The sequence below is a fragment of the Hypomesus transpacificus genome, chromosome 18 (assembly GCF_021917145.1).
Source record: "Hypomesus transpacificus isolate Combined female chromosome 18, fHypTra1, whole genome shotgun sequence".
NCBI lineage: Eukaryota > Metazoa > Chordata > Actinopteri > Osmeriformes > Osmeridae > Hypomesus > Hypomesus transpacificus.
Window position 1 is genome coordinate 10,159,779 of NC_061077.1, and position 18,014 is coordinate 10,177,792.

General features: G+C 46.7%; 1 protein-coding gene across 1 annotated transcript in view; it reads left to right on the forward strand.

Annotated features, from left to right (window-relative positions):
- Positions 1-18,014, forward strand: part of acap3a (ArfGAP with coiled-coil, ankyrin repeat and PH domains 3a) — a 46,899-nt gene that overhangs the window by 19,295 nt on the left and 9,590 nt on the right. The window contains exons 2-12 of the mRNA XM_047039366.1: positions 1,138-1,195; positions 3,842-3,961; positions 4,694-4,747; positions 9,647-9,705; positions 9,836-10,019; positions 10,807-10,851; positions 11,024-11,119; positions 11,808-11,882; positions 13,106-13,117; positions 17,271-17,383; positions 17,879-17,930. Of these exons, the coding sequence (XP_046895322.1) occupies positions 1,138-1,195; positions 3,842-3,961; positions 4,694-4,747; positions 9,647-9,705; positions 9,836-10,019; positions 10,807-10,851; positions 11,024-11,119; positions 11,808-11,882; positions 13,106-13,117; positions 17,271-17,383; positions 17,879-17,930 (868 nt within the window). The remainder of the gene's footprint in view (positions 1-1,137; positions 1,196-3,841; positions 3,962-4,693; positions 4,748-9,646; positions 9,706-9,835; positions 10,020-10,806; positions 10,852-11,023; positions 11,120-11,807; positions 11,883-13,105; positions 13,118-17,270; positions 17,384-17,878; positions 17,931-18,014) is intronic.

The window sequence follows — 18,014 nt, forward strand, 5'->3', positions numbered from 1 at the left end:
TGCGGGGAGGCAGAGTGGATGGGGAGGATGGGAGAACGAGGCAGGGAGAGGGAGGAAGGAAGGACGAGGCAGGGAAAGGGAGGCTGGGAGGACGAGGCAGGGAGAGGGAAGCTGGGAGGACGAGGCAGGGAGAGGGAAGCTGGAAGGACGAGGCAGGGAGAGGGAGGCTGGGAGGACGAGGCAGGGAGAGGGAGGATGGGAGGACGGGTGAAGGGGGCAGAGGGAATGAAAGGCACAGAAGGAGGTAGAGGAAAGAGAGAGGCAGGCATCGAGGCAGGGGGAGACCGGAAGCCAGCCTGGAAGCCACGTGTGGCCGAAATATGACACAGATACTTTCATCACAGCGCGCCGCTCTGAGGCGCAATACGCTCTCATTCAGATGTCAGAACGTGTGTGCGTGTGCATGTATGAATGCGGTCTGCTAGTGCTAACACAGAGTTACACTGCGCAGAGAGCTGGGAGGCAAGAACCAACGCTAACACAGATGCAGTGAGTTGTACAGGACCATCCAGTCCCACAGAGCAGGATGAGGATGAGCAGCAGACACAGGCAGTTCTCCATCTATCAGGGGGATGAGGTATGACATCCCTCCCCCAGTCCCCCACCCACAGATTCCTACAACACTGAGGCACCACCCTGCAGCTGGATGTCAGGAGGGCCGTCTTTAGGGGTGAAGTCAGCATGGCCTGGGCAATGTAACTCGTACTCCCTCTGAGGGAGAGGCTGTGTGTGTAGGGGTGGGGGGCATGTGTGGAGGGGTGGGGGAGGCTGGGTGAGGATTCTGGCTGTGACAGAGTGCAACCCTCCTCAGTCACATGTCTGTCATGAAGTTTCAACTGGGCTGAGCGGCTCCTGTGAGGCGTCTGTTTGTCTGTCCGTCTCTGCTCCAACATGTCTGGGTTCACTTCCAGAACCCTCCCTGTCAGCCAGGCTGACACCGATCTGCTCTTTCCTCTCTCTAAGGGACTCGAGAAATCAGAAACACGTTGGAAGAATATACAGTGCAATCAACATCTTGAGTATTATAGAAGAAGCACGGACGTTGAAGTTATGCTACATGTGAATGAATTGGCAGTCATTAAAGTAGAGTACATGTGATCCAATATTAACCAATATATTTCCATTTTTGTTTTCCAGGGCAAACATCGATGAAGTGGAGACCGAAGTTGTAGAAATTGAAGCAAAATTAGACAAGGTAAGAACATTCATTCAGAATGCACTATATATTTACATAGGTCATGTGACATATGGCTTCCCATAAGAGATTAAGTACTATTGCCACATTAATGGAGGACCACATGACCGCAGACACTTAAAGGCTTTGTTTTGATAGAACAAGTGTGAGGCTTCCATTAAAGTGACAGTTAGTTCATGTGGAATTCACTCTACAGTATGTCCCATCTCCGACAACCGTACATAATGTAGATGATAAAGGTTGAGACAAGTGATCTGCAAGGTCAGATTAAAGGATCATTGTAGTTAGAGTAGACTTTACTGCCCAGAGTGCTTACTTTATGGACAATCGGATGCTGTGTAGTCCTGGGGATTGGTCCCTGGTTACAGATTAAGCCTGGTCTGGACTTAGAGGGACTTTCAGAGATGACTTTCAGAGCATGACCTTTTAGTGAAGATCATTTGTATTCTGGGAAGTTAGATAATCTGGTAGCAGGAAGACATCCTTAGTTGGTTCCTGCCTCCACATTTCTACTGTTGTCATCCAACACTCTGCAGTGTTTAGTGTCAACAATGCCAGACAAATATGAATGTAACAAAAACAGAAATTGGTGCTCTCATAGTTTTCTTCATGTTTAGGCTTCTCCGGATTGAGGAAATGTGACGTGGAGAGTGAGAAGGTGGGGGGGGGGGGGGACCGGCCTGACAACATTAAAGTGCATTAGACTAGCTTTCAGAGCATCCAGTTACCCCATAACGAGGAGACCAGATGCCTGGCGGTAATGTTCATGATGTCACAGGTCCATCTGTTCCCTCTGACCTTGAATTACAGGAAGTGTCAGGGAAGGTTAGTCTGCTCCTTAGATTTGGTCGTCATGGCCACCATCCTGGGTCCCTGTGCACGTGAGCGGTGACCGTAAATCAGCCATCATTACTTCTGACATGAGTTGTCTACAGGAATGTTCATTTGAATGAACTGAACCACTATCAGGGTGCAGTAAATTGCCCATTGCCTGTTAATTGTATCTTTTTCCATGTGGAGTAAACCATTTTGGGTTTATATGTATCCTATTTATATATGTTGGGGAGTTTGGGACTTGTTTTCTGTTTCTTGATTTTATATCCCCATAAGGCCATGAGGGAAGCTAATTCAGTTTCAGGGTTGGACAATTAGATTAGGAATGGAAGAGAATCAGAACAAGGAAGTGATTGAGTCACTGAGGTATCTTGTGTATTCCCTGTTGTGCTCTGATGCCTCATGCCCTCTACTTAGGTGACTCTGGGTTCTCTAATGTTAACCCTTCACCAGTACAGTAAGTCGAGCCAGTTCACAACAGCACCCCCTAAGATCAGGTGAAGCCCTAACTAAGCCTGTCTTCACAGGCTTGCCATAGCCGTGCAGTTTGAAACATACTGAAATGTTCGTTCGACATCAGTCTGACTCCACAGTACAGTAGTTCAACTCCTGGAGGCTCTCAGTCTGTTACCACTACATGAACATTACATACAGATGGGCAATATAGCAGCATGATCCCAACTGTCAGATCACTAATCCCCTCTCCGTGCCCGTCCTGCCTGTCTTTCCTAGTGGGCAAACAGGTGGAACTCCCCTCTCAACGGCCAGCTCAGCCCGCTCCTTCCAACAGGAAGGAGACAGAAGGACAGGGTTGATCACCAGTTAGCAGCTGGGAGGAAACATAACTGTGTGCTTGAAAGGTCCGTCTTTAGAAGGCTGAAAGACAGACAGAGGCTGCTCCTACAGTAGAAAACAGCAAGTGTAAACTCTTTCTCATGCACACACTGAGAAACCAAACACTGGTTAGACCTTTAGGGGGTTAGCCGTTTTAACAGACATTTGTCATGTTCAAGTTGTTTCTTGTCTGTGTTTATGATTGTGGGTTTTCATTATGGTTTGTGTAGTTTGGAGTCACTCATCTCACAGGGCATCCATGTTTTTGCAAGTCTTCATATTGAAGCCCACTGTCTGGTTTGAATTGGAGATCCCATCTGGCGTTTAGCAGCGTTGACACGTGTGTTTGCTTGCATGCCATGTCACTAGGCAACACATGGACCCAACCTGAGAATGTACCCCGCCACACATTACCAAGTGGGATAATTGTAGGCTTGAAAACACACATATGTGTGACCGGTGCAATTACCGTGTGGTAATTTGAAGTATGTGCAGAAATGGTGCAGGTAATGGTTTTAGTTGTCTCTGCAGTGAGGAAGTTGGCTTGTGGGAGATTGAGAAGGAGAGGGGGAGACACGTGTTTCGACATCTGACATAGAACAGACTGCTGTTCTCCAGACTAACATGGTTGCCGGAAAGAGAGAAAGTCACATGGATTGCATTGACGTTTATGTACAAATGTTTCATTTCAACCTTGTCCAATCTGAGGCGAGAAAAATAATTTCTTTCCACCGCTGTATTCAAGAGCAGAATCAATTTCTATGGTGACAGAGATGGAATTAGTTACACTCTATATGTGTGTCTTATTTCCTGTTCCTACACCCTACACACACATTTTCTTTCTCTGTACTCTTTCCCTCTCTCCATCTCTCTCTCCATCTTTTACTCTCTCTCTCTCTCTCTCTCTCTCTCTCTCTCTCTCTCTCTCTCTCTCTCTCTCTCTCTCTCTCTCTCTCTCTCTCTCTCTCTCTCTTCCAGTTGGTGAAGCTATGCAGTGGGATGATCGAGGCAGGGAAGGCGTATGTCAGCGCCAACAAGCTCTTTGTGAACGGGATCCGGGACCTGTCCCAACAGTGCAAGAAGGATGAGATGATCTCGGTGAGGCTCAGCCCTTTCTGGGAACTCCTCCAAGTCCCCCTGGCCAGACGCTGGTCTTTTACACCCTCACAATCATCTCATTGACTTCCCATATATCTAGGTTCATCATCTATACAGGACATACCCTACTACTACAAGTACAAAACATGCAAATGTACTGTACCTGTAGGATTACTGTACCTACATATAAACAACAAACTTTTCTATTGTTTGGTCTTGTACTGTTCTGCTCTCTGACGGTAAGCCCTGGTGAGTTGTATAGGATAAGTCATATGTTTAGTCAGCTAGGACCAGGCCACCTCTCTCCTGGAGCCTGCAGGTCTTCTTCCCAGGGCCTGCCAATAGAAGCAGAAGTAGACTCACTGCCGCCAATGTTAATTTCTATTAAAGATCCTCTTGGATGCAGTCACAAGGCTAATTCAGAGAATCTTATTAAACTGGTGTTAGTATTTGTATTTTCCATTGTAAAAACTCTGAACCAAGCAATTCAGTTTCCCTCTTCCTTGGAGTACAGCATGGGAGTAACGCTTGAGTGAAATGAACCAAATGAAACAAAACGTCATGTTTACAGTATGAACTACTTGAAAAAATGCTTTCGATATTCATGTTGTCGCCCAGGCTGTCTTGGCAGCCACGGTAAAATAATCTCTCTATATCTGTGGTATAATCGGGTTAAGAACACTTTGCAGTAACACAATATGCTGAAGCTATTGTCTGGTGTTTTCTTTGCAGGAGTGCCTGGAAAAGTGTGGGGAGAGCCTCCAGGAAATTGTGAACTACCACATGGTAAGTCTGTCTGCTCCCCAGACTGTCCCCACGTGCTCCGCGTACTGCAGCAAAGCCCTCAGAGGCCAGCACAATGAAAATCTGCCCATCTTGAAACCCTGACAAGGCCGGGCAGTTAGGCCTCGTCAGGGTCCTGTATTCTCTTTAACACAATGCGGAGGGTCACGCTCACCTGGCCTTAAATGATTCAGCATGCAGCAGAGTCTCCTTCACGACTCATTAGCTCTGTCTGTTACAGTCAGGGTCTTCCCTGTGTCTGGGGTGTGTGTGTGTGGCCACGTAGCCCCAGCCAGAGCCTCAGTGGGAGCGTCTGCCAGTCAGAGCTGTGTGTTACTGGACGTCTGAGGGGAGAGGAAGCTGGGTCGAGGGCCGGAGGAGGTTTCCACACTGTGCGGCAGCTGCTCCAGCCTCCCCCCTGCCTTTCCACAAGCGTCTGCACACTGAACAGTCAACAAGCAGGATTGGAGGCCTTCTGCGTTCGCACATTGTCATTATTATTTTGCTTTGGTCAGAGATGTCTGATTGTGTTCGTCGAGTGGTGTTCATTTCATTCGACTAAGATGGAGCTGTCTGGTAGAGAATGCTATTTTACGGACTGTTTTTCCCCCCACTTTTTTTCATGGATCCATCTCCAGTGAAACAAGTATAAATCTGCCAAATGAATAAATGTAAATAAATAGAATCCTTTGTTCCTAAATAAATAGAATTCTCTGTCCCTGCTGGCGGGGCTGTGCTGCATCTGTCGTTAACCAGAAGCTGTGTCAGTTACTGCAGTGTGGTTTCCCTCTTCCCTGTCCAAGTCCAGACCCCCTGCCCTGGCCAGGCCCTTTCAAGTCGATTACTATGAACCCATTACATGTTTAATGGTGTTCCAGGCTCACATTCCTTCAGAGGCCTGAGACAAGACAGGGAGAGCAAATCACCGGCCTCTATTCTGCTGGGAAGAGAGGGCAGCGTTGCAAATGGAAGGTTAATGGCTGAGGTCACTTGGGCCACAGTGGATTAGAGTAGATGAGTAGAAGAATGGCCTTGTTTGACCCGGGATCATTCAAGCATGTCTCGAAGTAGTGTTGCTACGGTGCATTGGTAGAAGTTAAAAGGTTGAGCCTAGCGTCACGTCAAAGTATTTCAGTAGTGGCATGGATAGACCTGCAGATAATTGGACTCTTTTGCCTGCAAAACCTTACAGTCAAAGGGCAAGGAATCAGTACCTCTGTGGTCAGTACCTCTAGCCTGAGGAAGAATTGGGTCTTGCCTGTCTATTGAAAGCACAACTGAGTCCCCCCCCCCCCCACACACACACAACCCGAGCCCCAAGCCATCACCACCCCAGTGGTTCACTGGGGGAAGATGTCTGTGTGACCGGATGGTGATTACCATGGTTGAGTCTCAGTGATGTTCTTTGTTCTTCTTGTGATGGAGAGATAGGGGGATCCCTCTTTTTTTCTGATCAGATCAGAGAAAAACTTTGTAATATCTAGCTCCCTGGTGAGAGTAATGTATAAATATCTGACGCTTAAACATGATTAAGTCAACATCTTCTAAATCTTCAGCTTCTTCTCAGCAAAGATAGCTTTTAGAGTTGACCATGAGTCTCCATCTTTCAGTTCAGGACTCGAGTGCAGCTTGGGGCACAGCCCACTGTGTGTGTGTGTGCGGGTGGGTGTGTGTGTGAGTGTGCGGGTGTGTGCGTGCGGGTGTGTGTGTGTTTGAGGCCCCACAGCTGCCACAGCACACCACGGGCACCCCTCCAAACAACGAAAGAGCGGGACAGTGGACTGCCAGCTGCCCCTGTCACAGCCAGGCCTTGGTGCCCTCATAATGCATGTCCACCACACCAGGCAGAACAGGCTCCACACACACGGCTGTTATGCCCACCCAAGCCAGCTCTAGTGTCTGAAGTCAGAGCCCTTGCCCTTACCTGTTATTAACTTGGTTCCCTCCAAAATACATAGACAATGTTTGCCTACTTCTTTAAGATGCAAGCTATATACCCGGCTAACCTCGGTGATTTTTTATTCTGAGCATGTAACATCTATCACATTTGATTTCCTTTCCTTTTTATATGAACAAAACAGCAGAACAAGGTCCTCTGTTGAACAGTCACTGTATTATTCAAGCGTGAAACTCCATTTGAGTTCCAGATGAATAATGGATACATTTCTGTGTCTCTTTTCACATCCATTATTTCAGAAAAGGAAGAAGCAAAGTGGGTGGATTGGTTAAGGGGGGTTGGGGGGGGGGGGTCGGGGTGCTTACAATGCATTTGCCAGTTCTTAATGTAATAAAACAGTTCCTGAACAGTATTTTGCACACAATCCTTGGATTATCAGTGGGGGGCGATGTGGCCATGGTCATGCAGAGTAGTTAGGGGTGGGGGTGATGGTGGGGATCAGATTCTCTACACCATGCTATCTAAGGTAATAGGATTTTGTTACTTGTAGCTTGGACCCTGCCATTATAAAATTCCAGTTTGGAGTGCCAATTCCCAGTCTGCTGGCTGTAAAAGCTGTTAAAGCCTGAAGAAACTGTCAGGAAAAATTGCATTTACCATACAGGACAGTAGTGTTCCATGTGGAGAATATGGAATATTCAAAATAATAGCTGTAACACAATCTTTAAGCATAGTAAGTAGAGTTTCATTGCTTATTTTATATATACAATACCCAATTCAGTATTTTTCCCAGCATATCTGAACCAAGGTTTCAAGAGACAGTGTAGTAAAGTTGCAGAGAAGTCAGTAACCCCATTTTGATACTGTTTCTTTTAGTCCCATTCCTATGGTCTGATATCAGAGCAGATTTCCTCTGCTCCTTTCTGGGCCTCTTCCTTGTCCTCCACCATAGCTGTAGTCAGGGGAGGGGCAGTGCTCTCCCTGGTGTGCAGCCTGTCTCTGTACACAGGGAGCACCTGTGAGATCTTGGCCTAATGCAGACAGTTCATCTGCAGCCTCTGGGCTCTGCTTCTCCAGTCAGTCACCACAGAACAGCTCAGGAATGCCACAGGCTGCATTACCCTGGGGCCAGGAAACCCCTCACCACATTTCTGTCTCTACAAACACACACACTGAGAAACAGGAGGGTGTGTTCAATACAAATCTTTTAAGACTTAGTGGGTGACGCAAAGAGGCCAGTCACCTCAAACCTCCACCACAGCCCTCCGACTCATCGTCAGTCCGCCTCCAGACGGTGTCCAGTCAGGACGGTCCACTCACACCTCAGTGTTTATGACCAGAGCCCTCAGGGCCAGTTGACCTCAGTGTTCTTCATTGTCTGCATGTGGGCCAGATTTCTTAAGTGGCACGTGGCTACAATTATCACTTCCTGTTTAGTGGCTTATTAAACTCCATCCAACCAAAACAACAAATCGACCACACACAGACGAACACGCAGCCAGACCTGGACGTTTTCCCGCTCCTGGCAGATTTACAGTGACAAAGGGTGGTCTGCGTCACCTCCCAACACGCTGCTCCAATTGAGACCAATCCCAGAAGCCTTTTGGAGGCGGTTCACATCTAAAGCATTATACTCACTTGAAATACTGTTGTGTCTGTTCCTCCATTAGCATATTTATGGTTGGTTGGACCAGGCAGACTCTAGAGAGGATAAGGAATGTCTTTGTTTGTTAATAAGGAGGAGTGGTGGGTCCTGACATGATGGGAGAAACACAAAGCCTCCAACAGGAAGTCCCTGCTCTGTGGGCCCTGTAGACACTCACTGCTTCGTTTGAACCCATAGAGCCATTTTATAGTGCAATAAAATACAACTTTCACACAGCGTTCAGCTTTGGGATAACATCAGTGTACATTTGAGTTATTTTTGCTTTGTGGTATCTGTGCTTTTGGTGTTGCCATGTAGTTGTTGTTTTTTTACTGTATTTACAGTAGATTAAACGTGCATTATATCGGTTTTTGTATTTAATTTGCCTTAATGATATTAGACAAGTAGGCCTATATCAGATGTACTTATATAGATTGACCCCCTAGCATCCACAAGCTTTAAGCCCATCTACTAGATCCATAATGACGGCCAAGGATTCATTAGATTTTTCATGAACAGGCCTTTTTGTAAACCCTGGGTATTACAAAATATCAAACGAGTTGCTTTGGTCACCCAACTTTAAAACATCGATTATCAAATATGTCTTCTAATCTAAGCAAAATTCCATAAACCCCCCATCAATCAAGCCTCAGCCAGAGTAAAACATGATATCCCCTGAACCTTCTACCTGCTCTTAGCTTATGGACACAGCTTTAGGAGTAAAGCCAGTGTAGGACTATTTGCCTGATTGCTGGGTTTGTGGCGTGACTAGATGCAGGGGCTGCAGTATTGTGTCGTCACATTGTACCCAAAGCCTCCTAACCCACCCTCCCCTCTCCCTTTCTCTAGCTCCCTCCCAACCTCCCTCTGAATGTCTCTCTCTCTCTTTCCCGCTTTCTACCTCCCTCCCTCGCTGCCCGAGTGACCTATTTAGCTGCAGCCGCAGCGTGGCAGAAGCTATCAGAACTTGAACGTGACAAAGAATGGTGGGGAGGGGGGGGAGCATTTTGATTGAAGTTGCGACAGCCTGGTGTTGTATGAGTACGTGTGCACACTTGTGGGTGTATTTGTGGATGTGTCTTTGATATTCATCTTCCCGCATTTCAATGCGTGATGGGATGATTTATATTTTTGGCATCCTATTCTCAAGACCATGAAACGATAGTGGTGCTTTATTGCCCTCTGTTGGTTGAACATGGATTCCACTACACTGTCTACTGTTTCGGCAGTCTGGGAAGTGAAACACATGCAAATAAACCTCTCAGTGCCAGCGAATAGATGTAAGGGGAGTGGACTTATATAGAAAGAATCCCACTTCCTTCATGAACAGGTATTCATTTCCTCTTTTTAAACCTTTCAGATACTATTCGATCAAGCTCAAAGGTCTGTCAAGCAACAGTTGCACAACTTTGTGAAAGAGTAAGTAGAGGCTTTCTCTCTGTGCTGCTATCAGTCATGAACATCTAACCATCCATTCCCACTTTCAAAAATATGTTAATTCCAATTAGCATTGTTATCATGTATTCCTGATGTTTCTCCAAATTCTCAGGGATGTGCGTAAATTCAAGGAGACCAAGAAGCACTTTGACCGTGTGCGTGAGGACATGGAGATTGCCCAGGTGAAGAACGCCCAGGCGCCCAGGAACAAGCCCCACGAGGTGGAGGAGGCCACCAGCACCCTCAGCATCACCCGCAAGTGCTTCCGTCACCTGGCCCTGGACTACGTCCTTCAGGTCAGCACACCCAAGCACGACATCACACATGATGTCAACAGATGATATACAAGTGAGAAGTCCACACTTTGTCACCAGATAGTGTCGGTCAAGCCCAAATGAGAGGTCAGTGGTGATGTAAACAGCGTATCTTTGCTGTGGTGCTCATGAAGGCGGGTCTTGAGGGCAGGTCCTGGCAGGCTGAGAGGGGTTGGCAGTCAGCCCTGAGCCTGTCACTGCATGGGCATGGCCAGCATGGTCCCGTTTGGCCCACACAAGTCATGTTCTCCGCACAACAGATGACGATAAGTGCCTGTGGGAACATGGAGAGGGATTCAGTGTGACCTGTGTGCTGTGTATCATGGCTGCCGGCACTCCTCCCTGCTCCAATTGTGGTCTGGTGCTCTTGGTTTTGATAGAATATGGCTGAAGGCAGAAGAGGTTGGTCTGGTCCAGAGAGCCATGTTTTGGACTAATCCATCTGAAGATTTCAATGAGTTTTTGTTTCGGATGAACTTGGATTGGACCATCAAGTGGATTTGAATATGTTCCTTCATTGCAGATATCTGAATTTGTTTTGTATATAAATAAAATAAATGCCGCTGTGCCAGACATTTATTCACAGACAACTGGTGAGATGCAGAAGTTATATCGTATTTAGACAATGCTCATCATGTAACAATACAGTGCTATCCAGTATCCACAAGAGGGAGAGCTATCCACGACTCATGGTATGAATTGCTGGTGTTTCTGTAACTGTAATCGTTAGAAGTGGAATTCTAATCGCAACTCTCTTTCCCTCCACTAGATCAATGTCCTGCAAGCCAAGAAGAAATTTGAAATCCTAGATGCTGTAAGTATCTTCCACTTCGTACCCATCACCCCAGAATGCAAACGAGAGCGGGCGCCTTAGTGGCCCACATGACATGTGGCTCCATGTAAGGCAGATCTAAATACTGCGCTCATCTATTATTAACGAGCAGGTGAGGAGAGTAAAATAACTTGTGTGTCTGTTGCTCTTCCAGATGCTGTCGTTCATGCACGCCCAGCACTCCCTCTTCCAGCAGGGCTACAACCTACTGGATGAGATTGACCCCTACATGAAGAAGCTGGCTGCCGAGGTGAGACAGTGTACCAACCACATCATCTCCCTTGTCCTCTACATACAACCTGGACTGGTCTGGTCTGGCCTGTGCTGGCCTGGCCTGTTCTGGTCTAGTCTGGCCCTGCCTGGCCTGGTCTTGTCCTGTCTGGCCCTGCCTGGCCTCGTCTTGTCCTGCCTGGTCTGCATTGGCTCCAGGCCCCGATCCTGGCTTCTCCCTGGGTCTAGATTCTGATTGGAATTGAATCGGCTCTGATGAGAAATATTGATGCATGCAGTAGCATCACTAATACTATTAATTTGTTTATGGAATATTTTGAACTCAGCCTATCAGTCTGTCATTTGGTTTGAAACTTTATTGTACACACATACTCCTTCAGGATGCAGAGCAGCAAGACAACACACATCAGTCTAAAGCCACTTGAATCCCATCTGTACAGGCAGCCAGATACTGAAACAGGGCTGGGCTCGATGCCTCATTATAAAACATTGACCCAAATAATGACGTACTCAGCCTATGGTAGTATGTGGTGCTGTCAGATAACCAACACAATCGTTCTGCCTATCAGGTGGCCTCTGCGATGGAATTCGTTTTGCTTCACGAAGAATATCCATGCATGTTCCCGATGATCCTGATTTCCACTCCTTCTCCTTGGACTTGTTGTGCTTGTGACCAGCTGTAACTGTAGTATTGCGTGTGTTTTCAGTTGGATCAGCTGGTGATCGATTCAGCCATGGAGAAGAGGGACATGGAGCATAAGCATGCCACCATACAGCAGAGGGTGAGCTGGGATTTAGCACACACGCTCACTGATGACTCATTCGGGTGGTTCACTAGCTCTATATGTGTGTGCGTGTGTGTACGTGCTCAGGTGTGTTGTGTGTTTGTGCATGTGTGTTGGTGTGTGCTTGCGTGTGTGTGTGTGCGTGTGTGTGTGACTGTATGTGTAAATTCAGCGTCAGTCTGCCACCTGGCCCAGTGTTCTGTTATGACTGGGATTAGAGGTTGACTGGGGAGCCTTTGATTAATCTCCCTCAGAAAGGCCACCCATTCATTTAAACTGTTAAATCAGGTGGAATTAAGTGTTTGGAGACATGATAATCCCAGTGTTGTCTACTGTAAATAACAATACCTAGCACTTTTTTCATCCATGCTGGCCAATCAGATCATCCAGTAAACTCTGATTGGAGTTCAGTAAAATGCTGACTATGGGCTATAGGATTAAGACCTCCCATTTGTATTATAGAACAATCTTAATGAAATCAGTATGAAGTACTTAACAATTAAAGGACTTCAAATGTCTATTTATAGGCAAATAAAGTAAGATTCAGGCTTTCGAAACCAACTTGGGAAGTAAATGACTGAATAAACCAATGGTTGCTTATTGTAATTACCATGATGTTATGTGGACTTCCTTATGGTCCTGCTGTCATATGAGACTGCAGGGTCCAGTGACCCGGTGAAGGGGTCCCCCGGCCCAGGATCAATGACCATCTGTTAGCCTGCAGACAGGCCAGCAGCCCAGGGTGTTGCTGGACAGGCCGGTCTCTGGTGAGGGACTGGAGACAGACGCAAGGAGGGGAGGGCTTGGACAGGGTCCTCACAGTTATTGATATGTTTCTGCTGTGTGCACCAGAGCTGTTTGATTCAAACACATTAAACAACCACAGTGCCAGTATGTCTGTCTCAAAAACCCTTCAAATGTGATGTATATATACAGTATACATATATGGCTAATTGATAATAAAGGGGGCAAACAATCAAAAGGACGACCTACTTACGTCCCTGCTTATCCCAATGATCTCATTAGGATAATCAGAGGTGCAACGAGGCATAACGATGGTTGTATCATCCCCTCCTACGGAACACTCGTGCATTTTAGCCATGCGTCTCCCATGTAGTAATAATGCTTTCTCCTCTGGTCCACCGTGTCTCTCCTCCTCTCCTCCTCTCCTCCCCTCACCGGCCCCGGGTCGCTCGCCCTGCTGTGACCGCCTCCCTCAGACCCTCATGCAGGTGAGTACCTTCTCCGCTTCCCCCTTCTCCGCTTCCCCCTTCACCATGAAGAGTGTGTTGTGATCTGCCTCTTTGGAAGGCAGCAGTGGAGAGGCAGTGGAGCTGTGCACAGTACACGTACAACTGGAGCGCATTAGAGAACCCCTTTGAAGTTCTCTCAAGCTGTAAAGAGCCAAACCCTGCAGGCCACACTACAGCACATACTCAATAATTTACACAAAGCAATCAGGACCTCAGAACTTGGTTTAAATGGCCAGGTAAAACTGTGTCATTGATTTATTTTTTCTGCTTTGGGAGAGGTTTTATAGCAGTGATATAGGCACTATTAGATAAGGATCTTCTTGATTCTTTCCCTGTACAGTTATTATCCAAAAGCTGCTTCAGCTTCCTGTGTCTGGATATTCTTGTTTTTATCTATTCCCATTGCATGTGGGTGGTTACGCCATCTTATTTTTTCTTCAGACTTGTCTGTTTTGACCGGGCTGAACGTTTTTGACTTGTTCTCAATTGTTTTTTCTGGATTATAAAAGTAACCAGGCCCATTTGCCTAAGGCTGAGAAATATGTAATCTTATTAGAAGAGTTGATATTACATTTTGGGAAAACGTCAGATAAGACTTGAGGATTTCCTTTTGTTCAACAAAAAATACAAATATATCCAAATAAATGATCATTTTGACTAACATTGAACTGAACCCTTGGAGGCCACAGTTTAAATGCCCTGAAGGTACGCTGTCCCTCCTTTCTGAGAAAGTGGGATAACAGAGGCGTTTGTTTTCCTCGTCACATTTGAACATGGGCAATAACTCTTGTGTAAACCTCACGGGGAAAGCTGGCGGGGCGTCCAGACGCAGCACAGGCAGAGCTGGGAGGAAGCTGCTCCCACACACTGCTGGCTGAGCACTGAGCAGAGAAAACTGCTACATGTCAAGCTTGACAGAGAGCTCTTATGCATGTTTAGCTTTAATGGATAACGTCTGTCCTAGGCAGCTTTTCTTGTGGTTCCACCATTTCTCTGAAAGGGCACATTCAGACTCTTCTGCTTTGCCAGCTACATTTTGTTTTTGAATTCCTTTCCTGGACTGTAAGATTCAGATGTCTGAAGTAGCTATGTACGCTATGATATATTTAGGTTTGGCATATACATTCTTCAAAGCATAACCTTCCTTAATCTTCAATTTTTTGTCACCTTTTTAAGGAACAGAGGTTGACTCTTCAAATGAGTATTATTGAAATTCAACCAAACACATCAGCAGCTGGTTGCAGAACAGCCATACAAAAGACGGCTTTAGTTTGTCACTTTGAGATGACAACGCAGTTATATGGCAGAGTGGGAGTGTTCTCTTACACCAGTGCTGCCAGGGACTAATGGTGGACAGGGTTGCATGGTAACCGATTCTCATGGCGACAGAGCAGGGAACTGCTAAGTGGATCAAGTGGGCAGAGGATTAGAGTAGGCAGAGGGGCTGGAAGGGGGGTAGGGGAGGGTTGGTTTTGACAAGGCTCCAGGCTTTTTGGTGAAACAGACGACACCTTAGGCCTGGTGAGGGACAGGAGAGTCCTGCTCACAATGGCAGCGTGTAGCACAGCTCACTGGCTCATCAAAACCACCAAGTGTCCTGGGGTGGAGACAGAAGGCTGCCCGATTCTGTCCCCTGCCCGCAGGTGAACACGTTCCATCTGCTCTGATCTCCTCGGTTCACTGACATCAGACACCTTAAGTGGAACTTTGGATGTGACCTTTGTAATTCCAAAATACTCTGCTACCTTGTGTGCGTATGGTATACATGAACTGCTCTGTGGAATGGTTCCTTAAACATCAAAAGTAACTTTGATAGAACAGAGGAACATTCTTTTAACATTAAAGTTTGGAGTAAATACTGACAGTGTTTTCATTATCCATGGTACATTCAGGGTACATAGCGAGGCCACCGGGTATTTTGGAAAGTAGAAATAAAGATGTCACCTTGTTTGCTCATGGTCCACCTACTTAGATCTAAGCAGGTCTGTCTGTTACACTACATACTGAAAAAATCACTCCCAGTCATTTCCCATCTGTATGACGCAGAACCCTAAATAATGGATGCCCTTTTGTTGTTGGGTTGAGAGATTGCTTGGTAGGCTATCACAGCTGAGCTCTCCTGGAGCTATGTGCAGCCACTCCACAGACAGCAGGCGTCAGACCTGTCCAGGTAAGACTTCCCCACCGCTTTGTAATCACAACTGCATGTGATGACTCAGTTATTTGTCTGCCACTGCAGTTGAGGGATTCCTGTAGCATGGCTGCTGGGGTTGTTAATTGCCTCTCTTTGCTCAGAGTGGAGAGCTAGCAAGTGTTCATCAGCACTTCGGTGACGACTGCTTGATGAACTGGGCTGTGTGCCTGATAGACGGTGGTGTCAACAGGAGCCTGAAGCCCCCCTCTTCTGAAAGGGGTGTGTGGTTGGGGAGGCGCGTCAGGAGGGGTGGAACCGTGGTGGACTGTGGAGCCACTAGCCAGCCTCAGTGGGAGTCTCTCAGGGTCAAGAGCAGCTACTGTAGAGGCCGCTCCCCCTCAGCAAGCAGCCTCCGATAAATTTGGCAGCTGTATGGTAATTAGCTCTAATCTAAAGCTGCGGAGGGCAGGAAGGAAGCAGGCAGGTGGCTATTGTGGACGAGCCACATGTCTGCTTAGGAATTACACCCGGCTCCGCAGTGAGACTGAGCGCGCAGCCTGCTGCCCCTGAGGACAGCCATCAGAGATCACCCAGGACTGGCTCAACTCCCCCACGGCTGCTCTCCACAGCTCCTCCTTTTGGGAATCGCTCTTTCCTTTTTGGAAAGTACACATTTTCTGGTGGTGTTTGGATTGGTTTGTGTTCCTCCATGCTGTTGGAATACACCAAGCGCTTGAAAATGAAGATTTTTGGAAGGCTGGACCGTACTCTGGTGGGTTGAGCTGTGTTTCTGACTACTTTCATGTTTGGTTGCAGTTTCTAGTTGGTTAGCTTATCAATTGTAGTTATAAACTGTCTTGATGTCTAGAGCTGTTGTCTTAAGTGAAAGGATTATTTGGGTATAAAATAGGAAGCCTTTCAAGGCACCGATCAAATCACAACTTGTGTTAAGTTGATGAAAAAGTATACAACCAGAATTTATAAGCAACCAATTGGTACCTCATATGTGTCTGACAAATACGATCAGACTTGTGCAGTTTCCATAGTGTACAGAGTGTATCAATGCATGTCAAAAGGAGAGTGCAGGAGAAGAGAGGGTTATTCTATTATTGAAACCTGGAGAGAATAGTGGATCTGTTCTCTGTGCTGCTTCTATGTACTGGATCCTGCTGTGAAAATCAGAGATCAGAGATTAGCCTACCTGATCAGATGGAACTGTGTGCAAAACTGCTCTCATGTATTTAAGAGGTCACTTGTGTAAAACTCAGTTTACGCTAAATCAATGTTCTGTACCCGATAGTACTGTACACCAGTTCATATTAAGCTCCCCTAATGGAATGTGTTTCCACAAGATCTGTGAGAAGTCTAATTCATTGTTCCAAAGCATTATTTTCCTAAACAGTTGCCTTAACACTGTATCTTATTACAACTGACTGTCACTGTCCATTTGTCCTGACAAAGTGTTGGGCATAATATATTTAAAATAAACTGAAAAAACTGAATGGGTAATTTACCTTGAATCAGATGCTTATATAATCATTTGCGTCACTGTCACCGTATCTTACTGGACTTCCAGAAGGGCGACATGAATCACCAAGTATCTGTAGGGCATGCTTCCCTGTCACACATGCATGTGCCGTTGTGGCATGTGAACTTATTTACATGAGTGCACTCTTCAGGGTTGTTTATGTAACACTACCAGTCTTTCAGAGAGTACTCCAGTCCCAGCTCTGTGAGATGCGTGCCTTGGCTGACTGGGAGCCACACGTGCTGCCCCCTTGTCTCACTTTGCCAGGCAAACACGGAGCAACAACAGGGTTTGACGTGTCTCGTTCCTTCCTCCTCTTCCTCTCTCTGTCTCCCTCCATCTCTCTCCTCTCTCTGTCTCCCTCCATCTCTCCCCTCCTCCTCTTCCTCTTCCTCTCTCTGTCTCCCTCCATCTCTCTCCTCTCTCTGTCTCCCTCCATCTCTCTCCTCCTCCTCATCTCTGGCTGACAGGACTTCTCCTACGACGACTCCAAGGCGGAGTTCAACGTGGACGCGCCCAATGGTGTGGTGATGGAGGGTTACCTGTTCAAGAGGGCCAGCAATGCCTTCAAGACCTGGAACAGGTACAGCATTCAAACTACTAACCCTCAACCAGCCACACTTACACATGCCACAGTATGAGCCACAGTATGAGCATGTACCATCCAAGAAACACCTCTAAACATTATTCAAAGGGGAAAGCTTCTGTCAGTGTGTATGTGTGAAAGCCTAGTACTAGAGATTTACACTACAGTAGGCTACCTCTTGAGTCAATCCATTAAAATGTCAAGCTCTTTCCCTCCATGGGCAATTCTGCGAGTTCCTCCTGACTTCACTGAGGCATTAAGATAGTCGAATTAGCCCATCTCTGCCTCTCAGGCAGTGCAGTCCTACGTAGAGGTTAGATGGAAGCCTGCTATGTATTCCTCTCACGTGCCTAGATAGTGCAGCGCAGGGGAAAGCCCATCTCAAAGGACCCTTTTACTCCTTAATGCCAGTGGCTGGAGGGACATTCTTTTAACTCGCCGGTGGAAGGATATCCATCTAACACATGATTTATTCATTTGATGTCTTTCCAGGAGGTGGTTCTCCATACAGAACAGTCAACTGGTCTATCAGAAGAAGCTGAAGGCAAGTCCCACACAGCACCACTACCATCACAGCACCAGTCCTGGGAGGGTTTTAAGGGGTTAAGTGCCATTTTAATGGGAGGTT